This window comes from Oreochromis aureus, linkage group 11 (assembly GCF_013358895.1).
Source record: "Oreochromis aureus strain Israel breed Guangdong linkage group 11, ZZ_aureus, whole genome shotgun sequence".
In the NCBI taxonomy this organism is placed as follows: Eukaryota; Metazoa; Chordata; class Actinopteri; order Cichliformes; family Cichlidae; genus Oreochromis; species Oreochromis aureus.
The window spans coordinates 18,241,054-18,266,400 of NC_052952.1; the positions used below are offsets into that span (position 1 = coordinate 18,241,054).

The 25,347-nt window shown below is 38.5% G+C and overlaps 3 protein-coding genes across 3 annotated transcripts; all 3 read left to right on the top strand.

Moving 5' to 3' along the window:
* Positions 1 to 149: 149 nt before the first annotated feature.
* On the top strand, positions 150 to 7,643 carry hibadhb (3-hydroxyisobutyrate dehydrogenase b). The gene is made up of 8 exons (XM_031746226.2): positions 150 to 219; positions 1,134 to 1,294; positions 1,409 to 1,518; positions 1,612 to 1,733; positions 6,050 to 6,183; positions 6,310 to 6,386; positions 6,475 to 6,631; positions 7,018 to 7,643. Exons 1-8 carry the CDS (start codon positions 150 to 152, stop codon positions 7,174 to 7,176), a joined length of 990 nt encoding a protein of 329 aa, XP_031602086.1. The 3' UTR covers positions 7,177 to 7,643.
* Positions 7,644 to 10,900: 3,257 nt separating this feature from the next.
* Positions 10,901 to 12,661, top strand: hoxa13b (homeobox A13b). The gene is made up of 2 exons (XM_031746285.2): positions 10,901 to 11,577; positions 11,797 to 12,661. Exons 1-2 carry the CDS (start codon positions 10,944 to 10,946, stop codon positions 12,033 to 12,035), a joined length of 873 nt encoding a protein of 290 aa, XP_031602145.1. The 5' UTR covers positions 10,901 to 10,943; the 3' UTR covers positions 12,036 to 12,661.
* Positions 12,662 to 17,525: 4,864 nt separating this feature from the next.
* hoxa11b (homeobox A11b) lies at positions 17,526 to 20,629 on the top strand. Its single transcript, XM_031746282.2, has 2 exons — positions 17,526 to 19,050; positions 20,037 to 20,629. The coding sequence occupies exons 1-2, from the start codon at positions 18,450 to 18,452 to the stop codon at positions 20,267 to 20,269; spliced, it is 834 nt and encodes a 277-aa protein (XP_031602142.1). The 5' UTR covers positions 17,526 to 18,449; the 3' UTR covers positions 20,270 to 20,629.
* The last annotated feature ends 4,718 nt before the right edge of the window (positions 20,630 to 25,347 follow it).

Consider the following 25,347-nt stretch of genomic DNA (forward strand, 5'->3'; position numbering starts at 1 on the left):
ATGGATTTTTTTCAGTCTTGACCCTCCCCTGTAGCTCAGTGGCCAAAACCGGTAGGCGGTACTGTGCAGATCTCTAAATTGATTGGAGGGCTCAGTCGTCATCATTGCACGTACTACTACGTAACACGTAAGGTCAAGAGGAAAGAAGCATGGCTGCTGTGTTGAGAGGGTCTCGGTATTTAGTGGGAAGGTGTTGCAAGCATGTTGACTTTGCGTTTGGTAAGTACAGTAAACTGAGAGCGTGTGCGCACTACGTAGGGCGCCTCGCGTACTTTGCAACCCAAAGTTATTATTTGAAGGATCTTCGTGGTGTGAAAACAGCATTTTGGCTTGAAATGTGGAGAGAGAAGTTTGAGTAGATTTTTCGCTGGACTGAGATTAGCTGCTGCTGCAGGGCATTCTGTTCACGATTAACTGCTTAAGGATCTTTTTTTGTTAAAGATTACACCCTCCTTGACGGCGAGGTGTCTACCAGAGCTACAGACTACTCATTATTTCAAAACGGTCCAGGACGAAAATTGTCATCGTTTGGTCTCAAGTCTTACCGTGTCCTGCCTTTTTATCCAAGGCACATTATGTAATATTACAACAACACACTGTAGACATAAACATGGTCTGGATCTTTATAACATCTTACAGTTGTTTAGAGAAACTGATGAGGGGAAAAAATGTAAATGTTTGAAAAAAAATGCTGTCTTTTGGATAGCATAGAGATATATTATTAAGAAAATGAATAAACAAAGCGCAGTGATTAAAATTCCCCCAGACAGGCATTTGTTGCATCTGTTTTTAATGTTAATACCAAGGCAAAACAATGGTATTTATTCAACACATAACTTTCAACACTGAAATAAGTTTGTGTGTTATGAATGATGCCCTTTTACTTAAGTAAACATTAAAAATTGTGGGATATCAGAGGACTTTGATACTGCAGGACAAATGCACTAGGTCAAAAATGGACTGAATATATTTTATTGTGTTTTAGGGAAGATTTCCATCTCAATATATATTTAAATCAATGTAATGAATTTCATAATTTGAAGTTAAGATAACTATTAAAATTAAATTACTTCTCTGCATAAATAACAGGGACAATGTGTCTTATAATCTTCAATTTGGTGGTTGTTTTACAGTATCCACGAGGTCTATGGCCTCAAAGACACAGGTGGGGTTTGTTGGTCTGGGAAATATGGGAAACCCAATGGCGAAGAACTTGCTGAAGCATGGATACCCAGTCATCGCTACCGATGTGTTCCCAGAGTCCTGCAAGGAAGTGCAAGAGCTAGGTGCTCAGGTAGTTATGCTGAATGTACACACATCTTTCTGTTTAAAAAAAAATGTATATCTTGTAACACTTTTTTTTGTTTTGTGTATGTGCCTGTTTGTTTTTGGGGTCTTTATTCCTCAGATTGTGGATAATCCGGCTGAGGTAGCAGAGAAGGCTGATCGTATTATAACAATGCTCCCCTCTAGTCCCAATGTCATCGACGTGTACACCGGACCCAATGGCATTCTTAAGTACTATTTTTGCTTCTCTTTGAATATGTTCTCCCTTTCGTGCTCGTACCCTTATCTCAGATTTAAGTAAACTAATTGAACCTTTATCAACAGAAAGGTAAAGAAAGGCTCCCTGCTCATTGACTCCAGCACTATTGACCCAGCTGTGTCAAAAGAAATGGCTGCTGATGCTGAGAAGATGGGAGCAGTTTTTATGGATGCACCTGTATCAGGAGGTAAGTTTAATATGTTATTTATTAGTTTTTTAAACATATTACAGGGCAGTTAAGTAGTTTATTTGATAAACAATTTTTATATGATTTGAATAGATTTTTGTTTCTCTGGATGGAAGTATTTTGGTTCAGCTTTATGGTATTTGTGAAATTCCTGGCTTCCCTACCCTTAAATTACTGTGTAGAACAAAGTCATTTAACGGTGTTAATAACCTGTCCTTATATCTTAATACTCCTGAGGACATTCTTTTGATAGCCATGAGAGATTGATGCATTGCAGCTTTTCTTTCATGTAGGCTAGCAATGGTAGATGGTTAACAAACATGGACAAGGTCAAATGGTGTGAAAAGGTATTTGCCCTTCCTGGTTGTTCTTTTTTTTTTTCCACAGTGGTTTCATGCTGCAGATCATCAAAGAAATTTAAATATTAGATAGCGATAACTGCATTAAAATAATTAAAAACAAAATGCAGTTATGTTTATTTTTTTTTTTAAATAATGATTTTTTTTATGAAGGGGGAAGAAAGGTATTTAAACTTACCATTGGCGCGATCTAAAAAACTCAAGGACAGCTGAGAAACAAAGTTAATGACATCAATCAGTCTGGAAAGGGTTACAAAGCCATGTGTAATGCTTTGGGACTCCAGTGAACCATGGTGTGAGCCATTATCCACAAATGGAAAAATCGTCGAACAGTAGGGAACCTTGCCAGGAGTGGCCGGCCTACCAAAATGACTCTAAAAGAACCCAGAACATTATCTAAAGAACTGGAGGAGTCGGAGTTAATGATTCAGCAATAAGAAAGAGAGTGAACAAAAATGGCATCCATCGGAGAGTTCCAAGGAGAAAACCACTGCTGACCATAAAGGACACAAAGGCTCATCTCACATTTGCCGTAAAATATCTTGATGGTATTCTGTGGATTGATGAAACAAAAACTAAACTTTCTGGAGTGTTTGTGTCCCATTACATCTGGAGTAAAACTAACACAACATTTCATAAAAATAACATCTTGCCAGTCAAACATGGTGGTGGTAGTATGATGGTGTGGAGCTCCTTTACTACTTCAGGACCTGGACGACTTGCCATGATTGATGGAATGATAGATTCTGCTCTCTACCAGAAAATCCTGAAGAAAAATGGTTGGCCTTTAGTTTGTGTGTGGCCTGAAGGATGCAGGATGTTGATCCAAAACATGCCAGCACACCAAATCCACCTCTGAATGGCTCAAAAAAAATAAAGAAGGAGGTTTTGAAGTGACCTAACAAGTTTGGACTTAAAACCATTGTTTCCCCTTAATAAATGAATAATTTAAAAACTGCATTTTGCATTTACTAAGGTTATCTTTGTCTGATATTAATTTTTTTTTTGCCACGCTGACATGTTTCAGATCCATGTATAAAAACCAAAGAAATCAGGAAGTGGTCATGAACAGCACTGTATATGCAAGTAACTCCTCCAAGCCAAAAGCTGAGACTTCTGACTACTCCAGTATTCAGTTACTGCGTCAGTGACAGGGGATGCGTCCCACCCCTCTACTGTTCAACCTCTTTTTGCAAGGGCAGCTAATCAGTACAAAGCTGGTTTAAAAGATGGGTGGTCTTAAAGAGACAATATAGGTGGCTTTTTTCCATAAACTGGGGGTCTACACCAAGATGAATATTAATTTCTTGCAAAGTAACTTTAGCATAGCACAAGAATCTAAACATGGAAATGGATCCACTTTAACTCCCTGAGGTTTATGTAGGTCTAACCTGTACCATCACAAAATGTGATAAGCTTTTGAAAAACTGAATTTTAGATTACCTGGCTTTACCAATACAGCCAGATTAACTTTGCAAGTTCAGTGTCATTTGTGCAGATTTTTTTTAGCGTTAGTTAATAAGAAATACCACCATCGTGCTAAAGGAGGAGAAACGATTTGCCTTCAAATATGCTTTATAGCTGTGTGTGTGCTCATCCTCTGGTTTTCTTGAGATCCACAAAGAAGCACAGCTTGTTTGAACTTGACCTCATCGCTGTCAAGACAGCCACTTTCTTTGAGTTGAAGTTGGTCCATTGTTTTTATGGACTGGCTCTAAAGATTACTAATGATTTATATGCGTCCACCCCATTGTAGTGCACATGGATTAAAGTTGTCCTGCTTTCTGGCTCAAACGTCTTTGTGTGGTGGCGGCAGTTTAAGTAATGCAATCTGAACCGTATGTCATGCTCTGACAGCATGTCAGTCACCAGGCTTTAGCCCCGAAATGAAGTGAACATCTCTCTTTCTGTCAGGCAGAAATCAAAAGGAGTACAGTGGCAGTGTGGTTAAAGCTTAAACTTAAAAGCACACACGGAGAGAACATAATTGAGTCAGCATGTGTTTTAAAAGTTGTTTCTTTGGGTGAATAAATGTTAGGACCAATTGAGAAACCAGATTGAAATCTTTACTGTACCAAAGGCCACAGTCAGAAATAAGAGTAATAGAGGGATACTGAAAAGGAAAATCAATGTCCAGAACTGTTCATATCACAAGGAAGGATTCATTTTGAATGTCTATGACATGGAGTTGGATGGCAGAATTCCTCTAGACAACTCTGAATTACATTTGACAAAAAACATTAGTTTTGGAATTGATCATCATCCCAGCCTTGCAAACTGTTGGTTAGTTGGTTAGTGTACAACACACAGGGTGGGAAAAAATGGATTACACACACATTCCAAATGCAACATACACATGCTTCCAAAACCTAAATGATGACAACAAATCCCACATCTTAATCGAAAGAAGCAGTTTTAACCTAAATCTAGACTCTCTGAATGTTCTTATAAAATAAATACATTTGTGTCTAGTTTAAATTTATAAGTTAGATTTGCTCAGATTTTCATCTTTTTAGATGTGCCTTTGAGTACATTTTGGCAATATTTAAATGATTCAAATAATAAATTATATCCAATATTACCAGAAGTTTAAAAAAAAAAAAAAAAAAAAAAAATCCAAATACTTGTCTCCATTACGTCACTACTCTTCAATATCAAATAAATTTTCCGTCTATACTTTGTACTGTAATCCAGGCAGTTCTCAGTGTTGTGCAGATGACACAGCTGTGGATCTCGTTAACTGCTTTCTGCGTGTCTATGAAGTGAATCAGTAGTGGTGGTTATCTCTTTCATCACAGCTACTTGTTATATTGTTAAATGCCTCGGCCAAGTGTCCATGCTGTTCCTTTGAACAACACAGAGGCACTACATTGATATGCCAGCGTAGTTAAAGCTTTTTTTACAACGTAACACGCAGGTTTTTTTGCTTTGGTTTTTTTTTTTTTTTTAAATGTACCTCCTTTCAGGATGACTTTCAAAGCCATTACTCATGCTTTTTGTGCTCAGCTTGCCTGTTGTAACTCCCAGCACAGTGTCTTTCTAGATTCCCATTAATACAAAAGGCTTCAGGCAGACTGCGCAGAAGGATTAGGGAGTCACATATTCCGCCCATCCTGGTCCTCCTCTGCTGGGTTCCTGTAAACTTTAGGATTAATTATAAGACACTGTTGGTTAATTTCTTGGCACCCATGTGGCTTGCACCTGGTTATTATATTTGCCAAGGTTTTAACCCCATATGAACCTGAATACATGGTTAATGCACAGAAGAATTCAGCAACAGCTGTTTTTATATCAGGGCAAATCCTGACCAACAGTGGGAGAAAAGACTGCATTTATCTACAACTTATTTGCTTTTAGCTCTTCCATTTGTTGTTGATCATCTTAATTTTTCAATCAAGTCTTTTTTGGGGGGATTTTAATTATATATTTATATTTTTATTCATTTATTTTTTTTTTTTTGTGTTTAACCTCGCATACAGTCTCATTTTGTCATTTCCATGACTTACAAGATTTGATTTGACAGAATATCCCCTTTTCCTTTTTTTTTTTTTTTTTTTCTTCGTAGTGGGTCTCTTGTTTGCATTTGAATCACAGCACTTACCTTTATTTTAAGGAAGGCAGGAAACTGGGAGTGCAGAACACTAAGAAAAAAAAATGCAATAAGATCTTTTTTTTATTTATTTTTTTTTAAATGTCATATTTCACTAAAAATATTCCACTGGCCCTGGATGTACTAATGAAATCTTTCTGAGTGTCCTTCTACACTATGCTGAATGTGTAAAGCATAGAACGGTGGCTGCTAATAAGGCTGCATGGTTATGGATACTATATTTTTTAAATTGGTTACAACTTAGATAATTTGCCTTCTTTTTAAATTTTGATCAAACAAATGACACTTTTAAAAAATGTAGCACTGTATACCAGATGTTGTATGTAACCATGGTTTCCCTTTCCCAGGTGTGGGTGCCGCCAGCTCGGGTAAACTGACTTTCATGGTTGGAGGAGCAGAGGAGGAATTTACTGCTGCTAAAGAACTCCTGAGCTGCATGGGAGCTAATGTGATCTATTGCGGTCAAGTTGGAACTGGACAGGTGTGAGCCGTTATCTGGCCTTTGTGATTCTGAGAAACACTGATCATGTGTCCACGGGTTCATTCGTAACCATTTCACAAAATCAGAAATGTTGATGTAACCTAACGTATTACCGTTTTGTTGTAGGCTGCTAAAATTTGCAACAACATGCTTTTAGCTATTGGAATGATTGGGACTTCAGAGGCAATGAACTTGGGAATCAGGTGAAAACGCTTACTTGGTTAGCATTACAGAAAGTGGATGACAAATAACAACATGTGGCTACAATATAACATTGGTTTCAATTCACAGACTTGGTCTTGATCCCAAACTTTTGGCCCAAATCCTGAACATGAGTTCAGGCCGGTGTTGGTCTAGTGATACCTACAACCCTGTACCAGGAGTCATGGAAGGAGTCCCCTCTGGGAATAACTACCAGGGAGGCTTTGGCACTCAGCTAATGGCTAAGGTTAGTTTATAAACCTCACCGTCACACATATGAGGGAGGAATTTTATTTTATAGTCATAACATTTCCTCTCAGTGATGTAGACGGCTTATTGCCAGCAGCACCACTATTATTTTTAAATAAGTTTTTTGTCATTCATAAAGTATTTGTTTATGGTGTATTTATTTCTGTGCCTTACTTTAATGACAGCGACTTACAAAACGTAAAATAATCCAGTGAACTTTTGTTTATGTCTTTTCTTTTTAAAGGGATCAAGCTTATATTAATACAACGCAGAGAAAACGTGTCTGTGGTCTTCTAACTTGTGGTTTCAGAATGACATTTTCAGCTTTGATTGTGTTTCTAATGTATGTGGGGCTTTTTTTGTTTTTTCATTTTTTTTTTTCAGGACTTGGGCCTCGCTCAGAACACAGCAACCAACACAAAGACGCCTGTCCCTCTCGGCTCCTTAGCCCATCAGATGTATCGTATGATGTGCGCACGTGGTTATGCCAACAAAGATTTCTCCTCGGTGTTCCAATTTTTGCGTGAGGAGGAGGGCCAGTAATGTCAGCCTCCACGCCGTCCACAGCCTTGCAATGCCCAGCTCTGCACAGGACTAACATAGGGTCGTTAGGGTGCATTTCACCACAAGGACTTTTTTTTTTTTTTGTTCTTGAAGGTCTCAGAGCTCCAACAAAGTGTGACAAATCAAATGAGAACTTCATTCCTGTCAGGAAATCATGTATCCTGTGTGATCTAGCCTTTTTATAGTAAAAACACTCATTTCATTTTTTATTTACAAGATGTTGAATTATCATCTATGCATCTAAAATTTTAGCAGAAATCCTTGTTGTTAAGAGTGAACAACTACAAATGCAGTTTGCTCTCTGCATATTTATCTATTTTTTGCAATGGTTTCTTTATGTTGCTGTTCTGTTTTTTGTTCATAGGGGAGTTGATGCTTGAGTGTCATGTGATATCCTGTTTAAAAAAAACAAAAAACAAAATAAAGAACAATGTTGGCGTCTTTAACGGATTTATTTATTTGGATTTTAGCTTCAAATTGACTTCAGTTTTAATACTTATTTTTTACTCTTGCGCTTTCATTGTGACTTTGTACAATGGCAATACGTTGTGCCCAGGAAGCACCTCAAGTAACCAAATGCACGCAGTCCACAAACTCGCAATTAAATGCAGTCAAACTTCACACACTCAGAAAGAAGGATGCTAATTCTCGCGAAAGAGATGGCAATTTAAGATTTAAATACATTCTGCAGCTCCTATTTGGACTCGCACTGCGTAATTTTCACCCCATGCTTCAGAGCACTAGTAAGTTAAATAGCTCCCAAATGTTACTTGGTATCGTGTGTCTTACTGAATTAGTAGTCACGGTAAAATGCTGAACAAACAGCTGCCACGGGAAACTTTGCTGCAGAGGGGATGCAGTGATGGGATGCGACGTGATAGAGAAACGCATGCAGGGGCAGAACTTGTAGAACAACTTATTCTTCCCCGCTCTCTAAGATTTTCATATTTTTTGCGCTTTGACTCGTCAGGCTAAGAAACAAAGCTGTGGTAAACTGTTACACCAGGTTGTCCGCCTCATTAGTTTGGGAATCTACCCCTCTCTTCTATCCCCACTTACGCCAGACAGGAGGACGGCATGTTTCTGATCTAGTTTGCCAAGAACCACTGAGAGGCCAAGGTGCCATAGGTCATGCGATCACAAGACAAACCCATAAAAAGTCCATTAAGCACTGTAGGCTAAGAGCTGTGTTGTCATCTACTTGATAGGTACTGCAAACAGAGCTGCACTTTGGTCTCCGCAGACAGTAACACACGAACATCAGCGCGCATGACACGCCGAAGCTCAAGTTATGGTATCTTTACTTTTTAAAATAAATTATACATCCAGCCTTGGGTTTGGTTTCCTCTCTCTCTCTTCAAAAATAAATAAATAATATGTGTATTTGATCATGGATCGTGTCAGCCAAACGAGGCTCTTTCAGGCTCTGCCTAAAACTTCTTTCAATGTTTGCAAAACGTTGATATATTCTAAAGTTGATTGTGTTAAAAAAAAATACAACACACATCCTCGGTATTTTTTAGTTCAAAATGTCATCAATGGTGGCTTATCTTTTCTGTCTTTAATTTAAAAATGTAAATCTATCTATCTATCTATCTATCTATTAGGAGGTGAAAAACAAGCCCTGCAAACTTAATGGAATTATAAGCATCAGTAAATCTGTCTGTGTTAGGTCTTTTGTCTTCTTCTATATTTAAGTTATACATTTCTAGGTTCTTTGTCTTCTTTTTGTTGTGTATGTGATAATTAGTCCAGTATTTAGAATCTGCAATCACAGTTTCATGGTCAGTATTGGCATCAGTTAATCACTGAATTTTCAGACAAAATTACGCAAAGTAGTTTAATGCTGAATCTTTAGTTTAGATGGGTAATTACAGATTCACCATGATGTGTCGGCGTGTATGTGTGTTCGCGTGTGTGTATGAACACACTGAAATCATCTTAACTGATTTTCACTAATTTTCAGTCAGTGATCGACGTTCAGTTGAGTAAACTGCTCAAAACCTTGAGCTATAACTTGCTGTTATATTCAGTTTAGAAAGGCATCCGCTTTTTAATGTGTGAACAACTTGGCTCAGATTCCTTTCGAGCCAGCGCTCATTTATTGTAGCTCAGCCGCTTTTGAAATGCGGGGGGTTTTTTTAGATGGAAAAAAAAAAATGCGATGTAGCATAATGTTTAACAAAAAGCAGATTCAGGGTAGTTTATCGTGACAATGCAATAAAAAACAAAAAGCGATAAAAACAATAAGCATTATGAGTTTTTTCCTGAAATCCAGCCTAGACTCACTCTTGCCTATTAGCTATGAACTTGGGCCATAAAGATTTACGGCCTCAAAAGGTGGGAAAACGCTATTAAAAACATATATATATTAAACAAAAAAGGTGCTCAAATTTAGTTGGGTATACATTCCTCTGCGTTTGTGGTCGCAAACTTAAAATAACCACGTAAATCTTAAATGAAAATAGTATGTAAATTCCCTCCAGTCCGTATTCACCTTTTAAGTCTGGCAGACTCACTTGCACAGACTTCCACACGGGCAAAAATGTAAACATTGGATTTGTTGCTGGTTGCACTGCAGGCCAATGAGCATATAGCACCTGTTTATGGTAATATCTGCCCCAATGCTCCGAGTTTTTTAAAGGTCTGAGTTCTACTCAGGAAAATAGCAACCCACGTGACCCTACAACGATATAGGTTTAGCATATTTTCCAGAAAGTCTTCATTATTCTTATTCTTATTATTTACGATACAGGGATGTAGAAACACTTAACCTTTAGTTTTGATTTGGATCATTTCAAATCAAATAGATTTTATTCTTACTTAATTGCAAAGTCTTATCATAGGAAGGGAATAGTGCGAATTCAAGTTACTCGTTACTCGGAACCGATGCAGTCCGCCCAAGCAGTCCGCGGAATTTAGCGCTTCTTTGTCTTTGTGCTTTAAGTGTCATTTTGGCAACAATGCAACTTCAACTTGACCTTGGCCTCCAGCCGCGTCTCACTCGCATGAGGGAGAGTGCAACCAAATGCGCAATGTTTGTTGTATTTTGTGGACCCCAAATTTGTGTTTGTTAAACGTGAGAACGGTTTGATTTTTGATTTCTTTCATAAAATGCATTCAAATATATCTTTAAGAGATGTGTTTACAGCTTTGTTGTTTGCGTAGGGGAAAAAAGTCTCATCGTAGATTTAGTAAAAATCTGCACGTTTTACTTAAAGCGCAATAAAAAGATGTAATGTTTGCAAATCTGGTTTAAACCCCACCAAACACTGGGAGTGTGGAAGTATTATTTTCTTTATCAATCAAGTTAAAACATGTTTGATTGTACGGGCGCGTGTGCATACAAATTCGCAGGGGAGAGAAAAAAAAAATCAATAATCACTTACTGCTTATTTCAAACAGTGCGTTACACACTAATAAAATATGACTGCCTCCACACGAGGTTCATTCGGTGTGAGACTCCAAAATCGTTTCCGATAGAAAAAAAAGTGCCTGCGGGTCTTGTTGGCAAATACTGGATGCACTGGCGTGCGGTGTCTTCTCAAACTCAGAGCCTGATCTGCATTATCTCGTGTCAAGACGTTTATCGTCTCCTTTGCATATCACGTGCTTGGCCCTGGCCAATAACCTTACGATCTTTACGTACTCAGGCGTGTTGGTATCGTTACTCTGCCCGAGTCCCTGTCTGGGCTCAGTCGAGGGGATTTTGAAAAAGAGTTGGTCGTCTCAATGTAGGGAATGCTATGACCGCCTCATTACTCCTCCACTCGCACTGGATTGACCCGGTGATGTTTCTGTACGAGAACGGTTTGGATGAAAGAAGCAAGAACATGGAAGGATTTACCGGAGGCAATTTTGCTGCAAATCAGTGCAGGAATCTGTTAGCGCATCCAACCTCACTGGCGCCCAGCACCACCTACACTGCGAGTGAGGTGCCAGTGTCTGGCATGGGGGAACCTGGCAAACAGTGCAGCCCCTGTTCTGCCACTCAGAGCTCGCCCAATGCATCTTTGCCCTATGGATATTTTGGCAGCAGTTATTACCCCTGTAGGATGTCACACGGCAGTGTTAAAGCGTGCGCACAGCCTTCTGGTTATGGCGATAAGTACATAGACTCATCGGTCTCTGGTGAGGAGTTCTCTTCTAGAGCGAAAGAATTTGCGTTTTATCAGGGGTATTCCTCTGGCCCTTACCAACCCAGCTACTTGGACGTCCCTGTCGTACCTGCGCTGAGCGCCCCATCTGAGCCAAGACACGAGTCTCTGTTGCCCATGGAACCTTACCAGCCATGGGCCATCACCAACGGTTGGAGTGGTCAAGTTTACTGCACCAAGGAGCAACCACAGTCAAATCCTCTGTGGAAATCCACTTTACAAGGTATTTAAGTTTGTTTTTTTTATTTATTCATACAGAAATATGCAGTCTTTGCCGGCGTGTGTAATTAAACTTGCAAAAACACGTGCTTGCAGGGCTTATATATGAGGTTGTTTTTTCCCCACTTCATTTTGCGGTTGGACTTTTTAAAAATATATTTGTTGATGTATTTTTTTTAAATCAATCCAGCAGATTAACGAACTAATATGCTTTATTTCCCAGAAACTATCTCTGGTGGAGACAACTCTGTGCGTCGTGGGAGAAAGAAGCGTGTGCCATACACCAAGGTGCAGCTCAAGGAACTGGAAAGAGAATATGCCACCAATAAATTCATCACCAAAGACAAAAGGAGAAGGATATCTGCGCAGACAAACCTGACAGAGAGACAAGTGACAATCTGGTTTCAAAACAGGCGCGTAAAGGAGAAAAAAATCGTTAATAAATTCAAGAGCTCCAGTTAGCTCCGAGGATGGTGAAAGGTGGACATGGATGCCCTTTAATCCGAAAAAAGAAAGAAAAACAAAAAGAAAGAAAAGAAAAAAGCAAAAAAATACCCGTGCTATAATTTATTACTTTATGAACGCTTTTGTTGTCGCCAGAGAGGCTCTGTTTTGTCCTGCACATTTCCTTCTCCTGTTTTAATTGGAACCAGCCTATACGGCCTGTTGACAGAAGATCGGAAATGCTTTGGAACACGTTGACCAAGGCAATTGTGCGTGGGATGCTTTAATATTATTAACCAAAGACATTCTGCTTGAAAAAAAAAAAAAAAAAAAAAAAAAAAAAAAAGAAGAGAAGAAGAAGATACACGCTGTCCACTCACGGGCCTTTCTTCTTCTTAATACAACACTGAAATCAAGGCTGAAGCGCATGGAATCACTAACAGTGAGAACATTTATAGACAGTGTAATGCTAAATAAAAATGTCACTGCATATAAACAGGCCAGGCTCAGGTAATCACGGTCAAATTCACATATTAATTACAGGATTCAATTCTTCACACAAGTTCTTGGCGGCTCGAAAAAAAACAAGCTTAAAAAGCCAACTAGTTACTGAACTTATTGAAATAAACTTTATCCTTTAGTATCAACCAGTAGTTAGGTAAATGTCAAACTGGCTTGTGTACTTCAGTACTGGCCTCCAGTTTATCCGCAATTCTCTTTTTTTTTTCAAAGTTTTTCTTCTTTTGTTCAAAAGAATTCTCCTGCGAACGAGCTGATAACCTACATTAATTTCCTGGCTTTCAAGAAAATATAGGCATATTTAAACATGTAAATACTATGACTGCAACATCTATCCTCCCATTTTTGACAGCAATAGCCAACTTTTTTTTTTTAATAATAAATGTTTGAGAGTGTAATCGTGTCTTTCATTGCTCATTTTTATTCCTGTCCGTTTGGAATAAAAAAACAGAAGAAGAAGAAGATGGCTTTCCAAAATCCTTCTCCTGGTAGAATATCATTTTCAACAATCAGTGCAGTATATTTCCTGTATGTAGGCCAACAGGCCTCTAAGGAGAGTCTTGTCGTTGAGGCTGGAGCCTTTTTACCATTTGGAGATTTTATGTCGCCATCTAGTGGCGATGTTCCGTCAGCACAGCGCGTCTGCTCATCGGCTGCAGACATTTGTCTTCATATCTGTCTCCACTCTGACACAAGTAATGAGTGTGTGTGTGTGTGTGTGTGTGTGTGTGTGTGTGTGTGTGTGTGTGTGTGTGTGTGTGTGTGTGTGTGTGTGTGAGAGAGAGAGAGAGAGAGAGAGAGAGAGAAAAAGTAAGAATGAGAAAAAGAGAAAATCCCTGTTGCTTTAAACCTGACAAACAAGTCTATTATTAAAATGTGTCGTGTGCAGCTAAGGTAAGAGTTCAACCCAATTGTTTATCTCATTAGCAATAGCATGTAATCAATAGCTTTAGCATAACGTTCAAATATCGCAGTACTATGGAAGTATATTTTTAAAGACATATCTGACAAATATTAAGTCGTGGCAAAGTTAAATAAGGATGTTAATAATTATAATCATGCACACACACACACACACACACATACATATATATAATTATTACTTCGTATTCCCATTGTTATTAAAACATCCAACGAAAGAGCTTGGTATGAATAAATATATACATATATAGAAAATATATATCATAAAACCTTTGAGTTTCAATACATTTTTCAATTTTTTATTTCGTCAAATAATATTCCTGGGCATTTTTTCTATAGTCATTTAAAATTTATTTTCTTTTCATCTATGTTATAACAGAAACAATCCAATCAACCCTTTTTCCTCTAAATTATATTTTTAAAGATTTTTTGAAGCAAAAAGTACATTTGTTGAGTCGTCAGTAAATAATAATGAGAAATCCCGTCATTGAAAAAAGTGGCCTGAAACTGCTGTAATAGGCTGCTGGTTTATTAATCATCATCAGATTTAATAATCGGCAGCATACCGAAGATACCGTACACACAAGCTGACTGCAACTCAGAAATATTTCTATGTTGAATTCATAAAGTAAGAGCGCGTAACCAATCAGCTCGTTAACAGCTCTTCACCTCTCGCTCAAAGTATTGCTCCTCAGTAATCCAATATCACAATTAGCTCAAAATATCTCATTTCCAAATGAGATCAATTAACATTCTGGAACAGCAAACTGCAGGTTAAAAAGCTTATTTAATAACTGGAGGACAAAAAAAATGTGTTGTGTAAAATAAGACTGCGTGACTGGAGTCACGTAAGTCATGCTATTAACTTAACCGTGCTGAAGGCCTGTGAGGCCGGTTGCTCTTTTTTCCTGTCCGGTTATATTTGAAGGATGGACCTGTGCCATAAAAAGGAGCATTTTTAACGCTAACTAGGCAGCACCCTCTGGTGAGTGTGACCCTCTCTTCTCAGTCACATTGTGCCGTCCAGGGTAACAAACAACACCGACTTTATCGTCTATTTCGAGGCCGGGGTTTCGTTAGGATACTTTCTAATACCGCTCATTACTTCGAAATCTAGAAATTGCATCGTACGCATTTTGCTGTCTGGCTTCTTGGCAATAAATGAGGTTGTTTTAAATATTCTCCCACCATGAAATGGATTCAAAATCTTCCCAATGTGTGGATTGTCTACAAGTGCGGGGCTTCTTCTTGTGGGTTGTGCCATTGCTCCCCCTAACAGCCACACAGGTAAATGCATCTCACTCCAAAACGTCCTGCATTGTGCAGACCTGAAGGTTGCAGCTGTATTAATCAGTAAAAGAGTGAAAATAGGCCTGCTGTTTAGTTTGATTTGAACCTTTAAACTTTATCTTTAAATGTAAATTATAGCGTTTGACAAGGAGGAAACTGGAGCCAAGAACATTTACAAGATAGCCTAACGAATGTGTGGCCTACAGCCTAAATGGCTAAAAATAAGAAGACGGGGGAAAAGACGAAAAGTGAAGCTTAACTCATCATGCTCCACAAAATGACTCTGGGTTTAATGCTGGACGTTAGCACTCTTCTATGTTCTTGTGTATTTGCATAGCTGGATGTTGGCGTTGAAGGTTGTGCAATGAACTTCAGACAAGAGCAAAGATCTTTATTTGTTGCAGCTGAAGGCAAACTCCTGGCACCCACGAGCAAACAGGAATGTTTGAAAGAAGCTGCCTTTCTCCAGCTTTGGATATTTTTGCTTTTCTTGATCAGAGATACGGAGTCATGCCTAAACACGCTCAACACTGGATCAAATCCACTGCTCGCATGCATTTGTCTGTCCGGATAATAGGGGCTGAAATCCACACGTATCTAATCATCCACGTGGGATTGATTTTAGCCCAACTGCTGTCTTCATTTGCTAAACTTTCAAAGATGAACACGAGGCTGAACTTTCGAATCCAGAAAGTTTTATTAAGGCATTTAATTAGACTTTTTTTTAAACATATATTTTATTTTACTTTATTTGCTCCTACAGATGCACCCAGACTCCAGTTTTCTGTCCATTTTTAAACTTCATTACAGATTTTCATTAAACTGAAATAAATATCGTCGTATGATTCCTTTGCTGGTCAAAGCGACCTCATGAATTACTTTAAAACGAGCGCATGACAACTCCTTAGGGGTTACCGACATAGTTTTAACTCCTTAAAAAAGACAGAGAGACACGTTTCTAGTAATATTTGGCTATCTTGAAAATCTTTCTGTCCTCCAAATCATTCCCATTTTTTCCTCCCGAGTCATCGTTCATGCTCCAGGCTCATAGACGCAGAGCTGTTGCAAAGTGAGCAGTCTGTAAGCTTTATTCATAAATCCTCGTACATATTAAGAAGTGCAGGAAAATAAAACCATTTCGTTGTTTGCTTCCACTTGAACATTTGTCTTTGAAGGTGAGTGCTGTGTTTCACATGTAAACAAAAGAGACCCACTCCGAAAAAAATAAATCAAAAATAAATCGAAACACTTTTTTGGATTTTGTTTTAAACTTGCAATGCTCGGTACATAATATTTTAATTTCTGACATGTTGCTTGAGATACACACAAAATGTCATTATCCCCCATCTACTGTTAAAATACCTGTAATATAATCACAAATGCGTCATGAATCGTCCTTAATATGCAGGTTAAATGTTACTTTACTTACACTTGAGATAATTCCCTCTTTTGAAATCTAATTAGGGAACAGGAAAAGTTGGGAGTCCAGGAGTTAAACAAAACATATGTCGACCGAAAGTTCTCGCCAATCGAGGAAACGTTTTCTTTTTAAAATCACCCATCATCGCCATATAGCTGCCAATCTAAATGTGTGTTTTTAATACATTTTCAGCTTTTGCTACATTGAATATCTGCATTCCTTAAAAAAATCCTTTTACACTTTGCATCTGAGCCAACCTTCGCTTTCTTATGATTATCTGAGCAACGTAAAATCAATCAATCATTAAATATTTTATTTAAAATTTACAACCCACTCGTTATGCTGACATAATACATCATTTTAGTTGTCTAAATGAATATTTTCTGTCATTTTTGTAATGAAATTGTCATTATAGAAAAAATAAAGTGTCCATCTTCCTATATTTATTTTCTTTTATTATGGGAAACACCTAGAAATCTACTCTCGCCGCCAGCATGCTTGTAAACGATGACAGCCTCCGGTGAAGCCTTCTCGTATCAATTAGTGTATCAATTTATATTTTAATGTACGGCTTTAACATTGCATGTCCTTTTTTTTTCCTGCATTGAATATCTTTTTAAAAATAACAGGATATAAGGATATGACAGACCGATTCACACCTGCAGGCTCGGTTTAATACAGATGCTGCTATAAATACGACGGGACGAATAATTAACAAAAGAATTTAAACTGGGTGAAAATGTTCGAGACGATTTTAACAATGAAATTAATATTAGTGCCATAACAATAAGCACACGCAGTCCGTTCAAATCAACGAGCCAGCAACGTGGGTGAAATATTAGAGTCTCTTAATGCTTCCGTGCAGATGACAAATTCACAGGCTTTGATATATTTGGACGAAATTCTAAAATTGGCTGCACAACGGGTTTAGTGATATGTGACACATGTGCCCACTTAGTCAGCAGTGATGACAAATGAAAATGGGTTGGAGTGTGGGAAATCGCCCGTGTCCAAAGGTTTATATTGGGCGTTGCAATGAGAGAACAAGCGATCCAAAGACTGGAACTCCTTCGACAAATACCTCTATTATCCATAGTACATGAACACGTAAATGTCAACATTAAACATCAAACACGCTGGGTATATATATACCCAGCGTCTTTAATGTTTATATATATATATATATATATATATATATATATATATATATATGATCACCTTATTACAAACAAACTGCAGTTCAATATATTTTGGGGGGAAATGTGGTGTTAAATAGAAAAGTATGTTTTAACGATCATGGAAATGCTGGTCTGAACAAAAAACTTTGCAAATATAAAAATATAATGAAAAAAAAAGCCTCACAGTCTGTTATCTGTTTGCTCCTGGGTGTGAATCTGTGCTGATGCCTGAAAAACAAAAGTACACAATGTCTCGCATCGCCCCACACTTGTGGACTTGATTGGTCGCCATATAACCAGAGGAGCTATATTAAATCCGCAGACAAGAAATAATCCCATTTTACAGGCTTCTAACTTCTTAATAAATTGACGCATGTGTGACTGAGCACCATTTTTTATTTTTATTTTAAAAACTGGAATCTGTCAAACTATCAAACTCAACAGATCATCTGTTCTATCTAAATGTTGTCATCTGTGTCTCAAAGTTTAACCCTTACGTGCGTAACCGGGTGTGTATCTTTGCTGCTGACGCGGCCGAAAACCTGATCTTCATCTTCAAAATCACTCAGGCGTCTGTGCTGAGGTCGGGGTTAAGGCGAATGTTAGGTTTAAAAACAATAAAAAAACCCCAGCAAAATAAAAAAAATAAAAAAATAAATAAAATAAATGCAGGTATGCTTGGCCTGCGTAAAAATTGATATAATTTAGGGGTTTTCCACCCTCTATCTTGGCACTAATAGGCCTTTAGCCAGATAACCCCACTGGAACAATGAAAATCAGTGTATAAGAGGCTCAGCTCTTCCAGCGTATCCAAAATAGTTCTGAGCAAAATTCCGTTTCAGTATTTTTCCTTTTCCACACGGCCAAAGATCGACTTCATAAACTCTTTCACTCATATAACCTACACGTTGAGACGTAGGCTATCTGTCATTTTGTGCCAGTGGTCACATGGCTTTGGCCCTCAGGAATGGATAGAGATGGATCCCCACGTCAGCTTGTACGTCTAAGGATTTCTGCTCCACCAGTCTGCCTCAAAGTGACTGGAGCGCAGCGTCGCGGAGGAACTATGCAGGGATTATTATAGGACGTTTTCAGCCACAGAATATGGATTTTGATGAACGGATCTCTGGCTCCAATATGTATTTACCGAGTTGCACTTACTACGTCTCCGGAGCAGAGTTCTCGGGTCTCCCTCATTATTTAACCCAGAGCCAGTCCTCTTGCCCCATGACATACTCCTACCAGTCCTCAGCTCTGCCACAGGTCCCATCCGTGAGAGATGTGGCTTTCAGAGACTATGGCATTGATACTTCAAGTAAATGGCACCACAGCAGGGGGAGCCTATCGCACTGCTTCGCTGAGGACATCGTGCACAGGGAAAGCTGGACGAGCCCGACCTCTCGGGGGGGAGAGATCCTGGTGAAAGGCAGCCCCAGCGTCAGCCACTGCAGCTCCTCCAACCCGACGCCCAGCTTCTATGGCAGCGTTGGCAGGAACGGGGTCCTGCCACAGGCATTCGATCAGTTTTTCGACACTGCCTACGGGAGCGCAGAGAACGGCGCAACGCCGACGGCACACGCGACAGACACGGAGAGACACGCCAAAGCAAGCCCAGCTCCTGCGCACCCGGGCTCCGACACGGCGGAGAGCTGCAGCCCCAAGTCGTCCTCCGGCCACAGCGAGGAGAAGCAGAGCAAAAGCAGCAGTGAGTGAACCTGCTTAATGCACGGAGAAAAATCTTACGCGTTGCTCTTAAAGCTTTTTATATGCAGTTTTATAAGCACGTAAGGTTTATGGAGGGCCTGCAGATTTACCCTACAACAAAACTATGTTATAAACGACAAGATCACGTGCTTGGGATTGAAATTGGCCGTGAAGACTTTGGCGTTAAGCTTGTCTTCAAGATTTCCAACATGGCCTCTGCTTTTTCCCCCTTCATTTGTGCGCTTGTATGGACTTTTATAATTACCTTGTAAAACATTTATATGCCAAATGTTAATTTTTAAAAAAAATAAAATACTACTGACATAACAGCCTGACAGCAACCTAGATATTTTAAACACACCACAGAGCCTCTGCATTGATTATAAGCCATTTTTGGATCATTTTAAGATTTAGCATTCTTGTTTATTCCGCGCAGTGTAAAGTGGAGTGTGTGTTGGGCGTTTAAATCTGACTCTGGACAAGAGTTTAGGCTTAACCCTGCTTCTTTGGATAAATATTTACAAATTCACTGGATTTGCAAGGCTTTAATGCACCAGCTGCTTTCCATGACGGCATTTACAGTGCTAAAGCTAAAATAACAGCTCTCTACCCACAGCGAGATCAATAGCGAACAGTAAAAGAATATCAGATACATGATACTCCCATGTGTCGTTTAGGCCTACGCCCTCAATCCCCAAAACAGCTAAGATGATTCCCCCCCCTCACTTTACAGATTTCAATACACTTTCACAACTTCCGACAGGCAATCTTTCATGCCCAACGTGTTTTACTATCAATCCCAGCCTTTGTTTACAAGTCTTGATCCTGTAGGCCTGAGTGTAGGGGGAAAACACTTGAACTCCAAAGCTGGGGCACAGACCGCCAAGTGCTGCTTATCAGCGAGAAATACACTGGCGATCTCACGCGTGTGCATAGGGCTCCATGTTAATCTTAAGAGACGATCTTTTGCCTTTTGTTGTCTTCCAGGTGGCCAGAGGACGCGCAAGAAGAGATGTCCATACTCCAAATATCAGATCAGGGAACTGGAGAGGGAGTTCTTCTTCAGTGTTTACATCAACAAAGAGAAGCGTCTGCAGCTTTCGCGGATGCTGAACCTGACAGATCGCCAGGTCAAGATTTGGTTCCAAAACAGAAGGATGAAGGAGAAGAAACTGAACAGAGACCGTTTACAGTACTACACCACGAACCCCCTGCTATAAAAAAAAACTGAACAAAGACAGCGGACACGCACCCCTCTCTTTTACACACACATCTATATCATTACCTGGACAAGAGGACGAGATTTTAAAGTGCCACTCTCCATAAATAATTATTTATACACCTTCAACACAATTTGCTCTATTATTATTATTATTATTATTATTATTATTATTATTATTATTATTATTATTAAGCTCGACAGATGTTAAAGTTTAATGGTTGCATGGGGGTGCTTATACGCAGAAAACCACATCTGTCTGATTTCCCTTCATTTTATTTAATAATATACATCAAGATGCATTAAAAAAAAATCCTGATTTTTTTTTCCACTATATGATTAAAGTTTACTTGCGCACGCACGTGTATCTTTCTGTCCCCTTTAATGGATCTTGATTTGGCCCAATTTTAGCGCGAACACACATCTTTTGCGGACCGAAACTTTTGACTTTTTTCCCCCTCGCCATCTTTTCAGTGTTCCTGTGCAAATACAACAAGTCTGGGGATTTAAAAGCGTTTTTTTCTAGGTTTTGGAGTTACTAACAGACCCCCCTCTTGCTTTTTGACACCACTGATAGTGATCAGCTGGTCCAAAAACGCTTGCCACGGCATTGCATAGTTGTGGAATGAGTAAAGTCATAATCTGATACAAATTTGTTCGTCTCATGCACTTAAGTCTGAGATTCACTGATATTTAACATCTGCGCCTGACCCTACTGCATGCGCTTTGTTGAGCCCTTGCTCGTAAAAGTTGGATTACTTTCCAAATTCATCCAAAGGGCAAACCTCTGATAAAAGAGCAAAGCCTCCAAAAGAAACATAATCCAATATTTTGTTTTATACGCCAGCACGTGGGTCGTATCAGATGCATGATATGTAGGTCTGACGCTTTTTATTCCCTCATGGCTGGAAATCAGATCCTCTGCAGTTATTATTTGATATCCGTTACAAGGCTTTCATTCATTTCTGGTAGGGGGGATGTGGAAAAGCTTATTTTTGACCTTACATTCCTATTAGGTCAATCTGAAACGATCTTGACACTTTAAAAAAAATCGCGTAGATCTAATTAAAAAACAAATTTATTTGTTATCTCATGTGGCTCCACGAAGTGTTACTGGACGCTAAAGTCAGCCTGTGTCAGCCTGAACCAGCAGTAGCACATTGGGTAAATAAAGACACGGAGAAACCCCAGACTGTGAGTACAGTCACCACCAACTGTATCATTTATTTATTATGTGGAGTGATTTAATCCAAAGACCTTACATAAGTATGTTAGTACATAAACAAGCTGGGAATTTAACCTGCAAATGGAGGTAACTGCACATGGAAAGATGTTAAAAAAAAGAAAAAGTGTTCAATGTGATTTTATAATCAGCACTAGGGCCCTGAAAACAACTTGAATAGCCTGTCATAAGCTAATAAGGGCCCTGTAGCCTTCCTTATACCGTGCATCCTGTGAGGCTCCCAGGAATGCCGCTTTGATTGCTGCACATCCTCCCAGTTGCTCCAGTAACTTGGCCATAAAACGCGGATTCGTCTGGAGCGTTTGGAGTGCAGTGCAATAAAGCGTCTGAGACCAAGGTTATTAACTGTGACTAAGGGCCTGAAAAACAACGGCTGGGAGCACTGAAACTTGTGTCCACGGACCTTTCCGGCCTCATTTGTATCAGCATCTTGCCGTGGTAGGAATATTCCGTTTGTGTTGCGTTCCAGTGTGGGCCTGTTGTGTTTGCCCACTGGGTGGCGCTCCTCAGATCAATGTCATTGCCGTGAATTGAGATATGAAGGAAGTTTGACTCGACGCTCAGCCGCTTTAAAATATGTAACCACCTCAGGATTTTATTGTTAAGGTAGGCACAGACATACTGTCATATTCATTTCACAGTGACAGGGATGTATTTTTTCTTTTTTCCCTTCTTTTCTTGTGATTTAAGAAAGTCTATTTTCCACAACACCCAGAATCATTTCTGTCTGCATATAACTGACCTGAAGATGTTTTATTGTATGTTATCATATAATAATAAGATTGCTGGAAAAGTTCCGCAAGAAAACTCTGCAGAAAATTTATTTCTGTGTATATTCAATTCAGCAGTTCTCAGGTTGAAATTGTGCAAAGTAATGGGCATGTCTAATGCGCACGAAGAAATAAAATCTCAAAGGTTTATATTCCAAACAGTTTGTGGCTCACTAATTTTTACAACACCATATAGTTTAAAAAAATGTAGATCATACTTCATTTAGTGAGACTGAATTTGATCCTCCTTGGATAAACGCGATGGGATCAATACAAATCTTTTAAAAAGTGGAAGCCATGGTTCGTTTGGTTACTTTTGTTGCCTGTGTCCCTTTGTGCATGCGTGCGTGACTGTGCGAGCTTTTCACTTGATTTCTAACATTTCTTTAATAAAGTCAGATAAATAAAAAGCCCCCTTTTTACACCTAAGTTTATGTTTTATGTGAATAATAATATGAGGGAATGATAATAATCAGCAGACGCGCGGCACACACTTAGAGCTGACGGGGAAATAATCCAGAGGGGTTAATGGATATTCTTATTCATTCCAGCGAGACTGCTGCACGTTTGCCGCCATATAAAATGGCTGTATATAAACTGCAGCTCTGATTTCTAGACTTTATGGCTCCAGGCTTAAAGGGAGATAGACGTAACCGGTGTTGTATTTTAGGATAAACCCCACCATAAGCGACATTTTAGGCTGACCTAAATCTGTAGGCCTGTGTCACAAACCCTGCTCCTATTTTTATTTAAAGGCGTGTTTCGATGTATTATTATCAATATATATATATTTTGCTTTTAAACCAACGCTTTTTGTTAACTACCTTTAACTGACTTTGTGTTATTTAAGTAATGATATAAAAATGGAAAATAAAAATAAACTAAGAATCTCGATTTACTTGCTTGGCCGATGATCCGTGTGAGGTTACTGGAGTACTTTTGCTTAAAAAGAAGTAAAAAAAAAAATGTAGTACTCGTTGTTTCCTGAGAACTGGAATGCCTTCATACATTTTGTTTATTTAGTCTTTTATTTTATATACATAATACTTAATAACAGTATCTATCTATCTATCTATCTATCTATCTATCTATCTATCTATCTATCTATATATGTATACATATATATATATATATATATATATATATATATATATATATATATATATATATATATATATATATGTATATGCGCCTGGGGCATTTGTTCGTGGTGTTGAATTGTGACTAAGCTTAAAATTAGGCTAATAAAAGTGGAGTGCATATGGGCCTTGCACTGTAAAAAAGAAAATGTTGAGAAAACGTAAAATTTCAAGGCAACATGATGCAAGAGATTTTTGAGTTTTCTCAACTTTTGCCAACTGTTGTTGACTCAACTAAGATTTACAAGTTCTGCCAACTTGGATCTTCTTGTTCACCTAATTAGGATAATCCTGGAAGTCTAACGAAGAAATTCTGGTTTCAATGCCATGTATTTCTGCCTTCACCAAACACAGATATTCTTGTTGAGTAATCATACAATTCTTACTCCAGTGAGTTGAAAATTTACCTATATAAACAAAGGAAAATGTATGTTGTTATTATACTTGAAAAAACACTTAATAAATAGATATAGAATAAAACAAAGCACAATTCAATGTTATCTAAAAGCTTATTTATTTTGTTCAACAGTCTTTTCAGTACATTTCAGAATGTCATGGGTAGTAGGGTGAATTTCTGTTAAAAAAAAAAACAAAAAGAAAGAAAAGAAAAGAAATAACAAACAAACAAAAACGTGTTGCCAGTTTCTTTTGGGTGCTTTGAGCACCCCAGCAGAGACGTTAAAATTCCAGAGTCCAGAACCAAAAAAGAAAAGTGTCCAGCAACTTAATAATTCATGCACACACACCCTGACCGTCTTGTAAAAGCTGAACATAACTATTGCACATTAAATAGGGTAGTGCCACAAACGATTGCCTATGTACCCAGACATTGACATTTTACACAGGCTTACTATGATGAACTATGGAAGTTAAAAGTTCTTAGAAATGTTACCATCAATGAAGAGGAAACTAACACTATAACAAATCTTTTAAAATACTACAAGACAAATTTTCACCATATATTCTCAACAATACAGATTCATCTGACTAAAATTTACATTTCGAATAATGATTTATCCACTTCACCTTCATATTGTCCGACCAGGCCAAAATAAGATGGCCTGAATTGCTTCAAAGGTAAAACTCATCTGCTTTGGATAATCAATGTTGAGGGCATACAGAAGGCCAAAGAGGTGTGCCAGGGCAGTAGAGATCTGGAATGTTATGTAGCACAATGTCCCCTTCCAACACAACTGCATGTTCTCGCACAGACGTATCAGCATCGTCATCTTGTAGGATGGTGAGGATGGCAACTGATGCACCGTTCAACACTGGTTCCAAAATGTCAGTGTCCTGAAGAAAAGTAAAATATGAATTATTGAAAGCTAAGAAAAACTAAAGACAAAACAAATTTCTAAAGATTTTAACTTTAACCTCTATACCATGCTGGTCGTTTGACCCATGGAGGTTTTAAGAAGAAAAAGCTTATTTTCTTTTAATTAATGCCACCTTGTGAGTTTTGTACAAAAATATTTTCTGCTATGGAACAACCACTAACAATGCCCAGCTGCTGCTCAGCAGAAAAAAGGAGTGAGTGTTATGACAACTGCAATCCCCACTATAAAATTATCTGGACTGCACTGAGAAAGTGTACATTTCCATTTGGATAAACTCATCCTTTAAAAACATCTCATAGCAATTAGTTTTACTTGCATTACTTTTTGTACTTACTAAGCACTTCAGGAAAACCTCTGTTGCATCTTCTCTTGAGGAAAATGGGCGGGCCTCTCAGTGCCCGTTGGACACAGTGTTGGATGTCTAAAGAGTATTCAGTGGAAAACAAGAATTTCAATTAGTGAAGTAACATGGTGTACTATACACAATGCAAAATCAGAACTCTCATAGTAATGAAAGTAAAGCACAGGTCAGACCCAGCAACACGCAAAAGCGTACCCAAAAAAAACAACAACACCATGTTAACAATTTT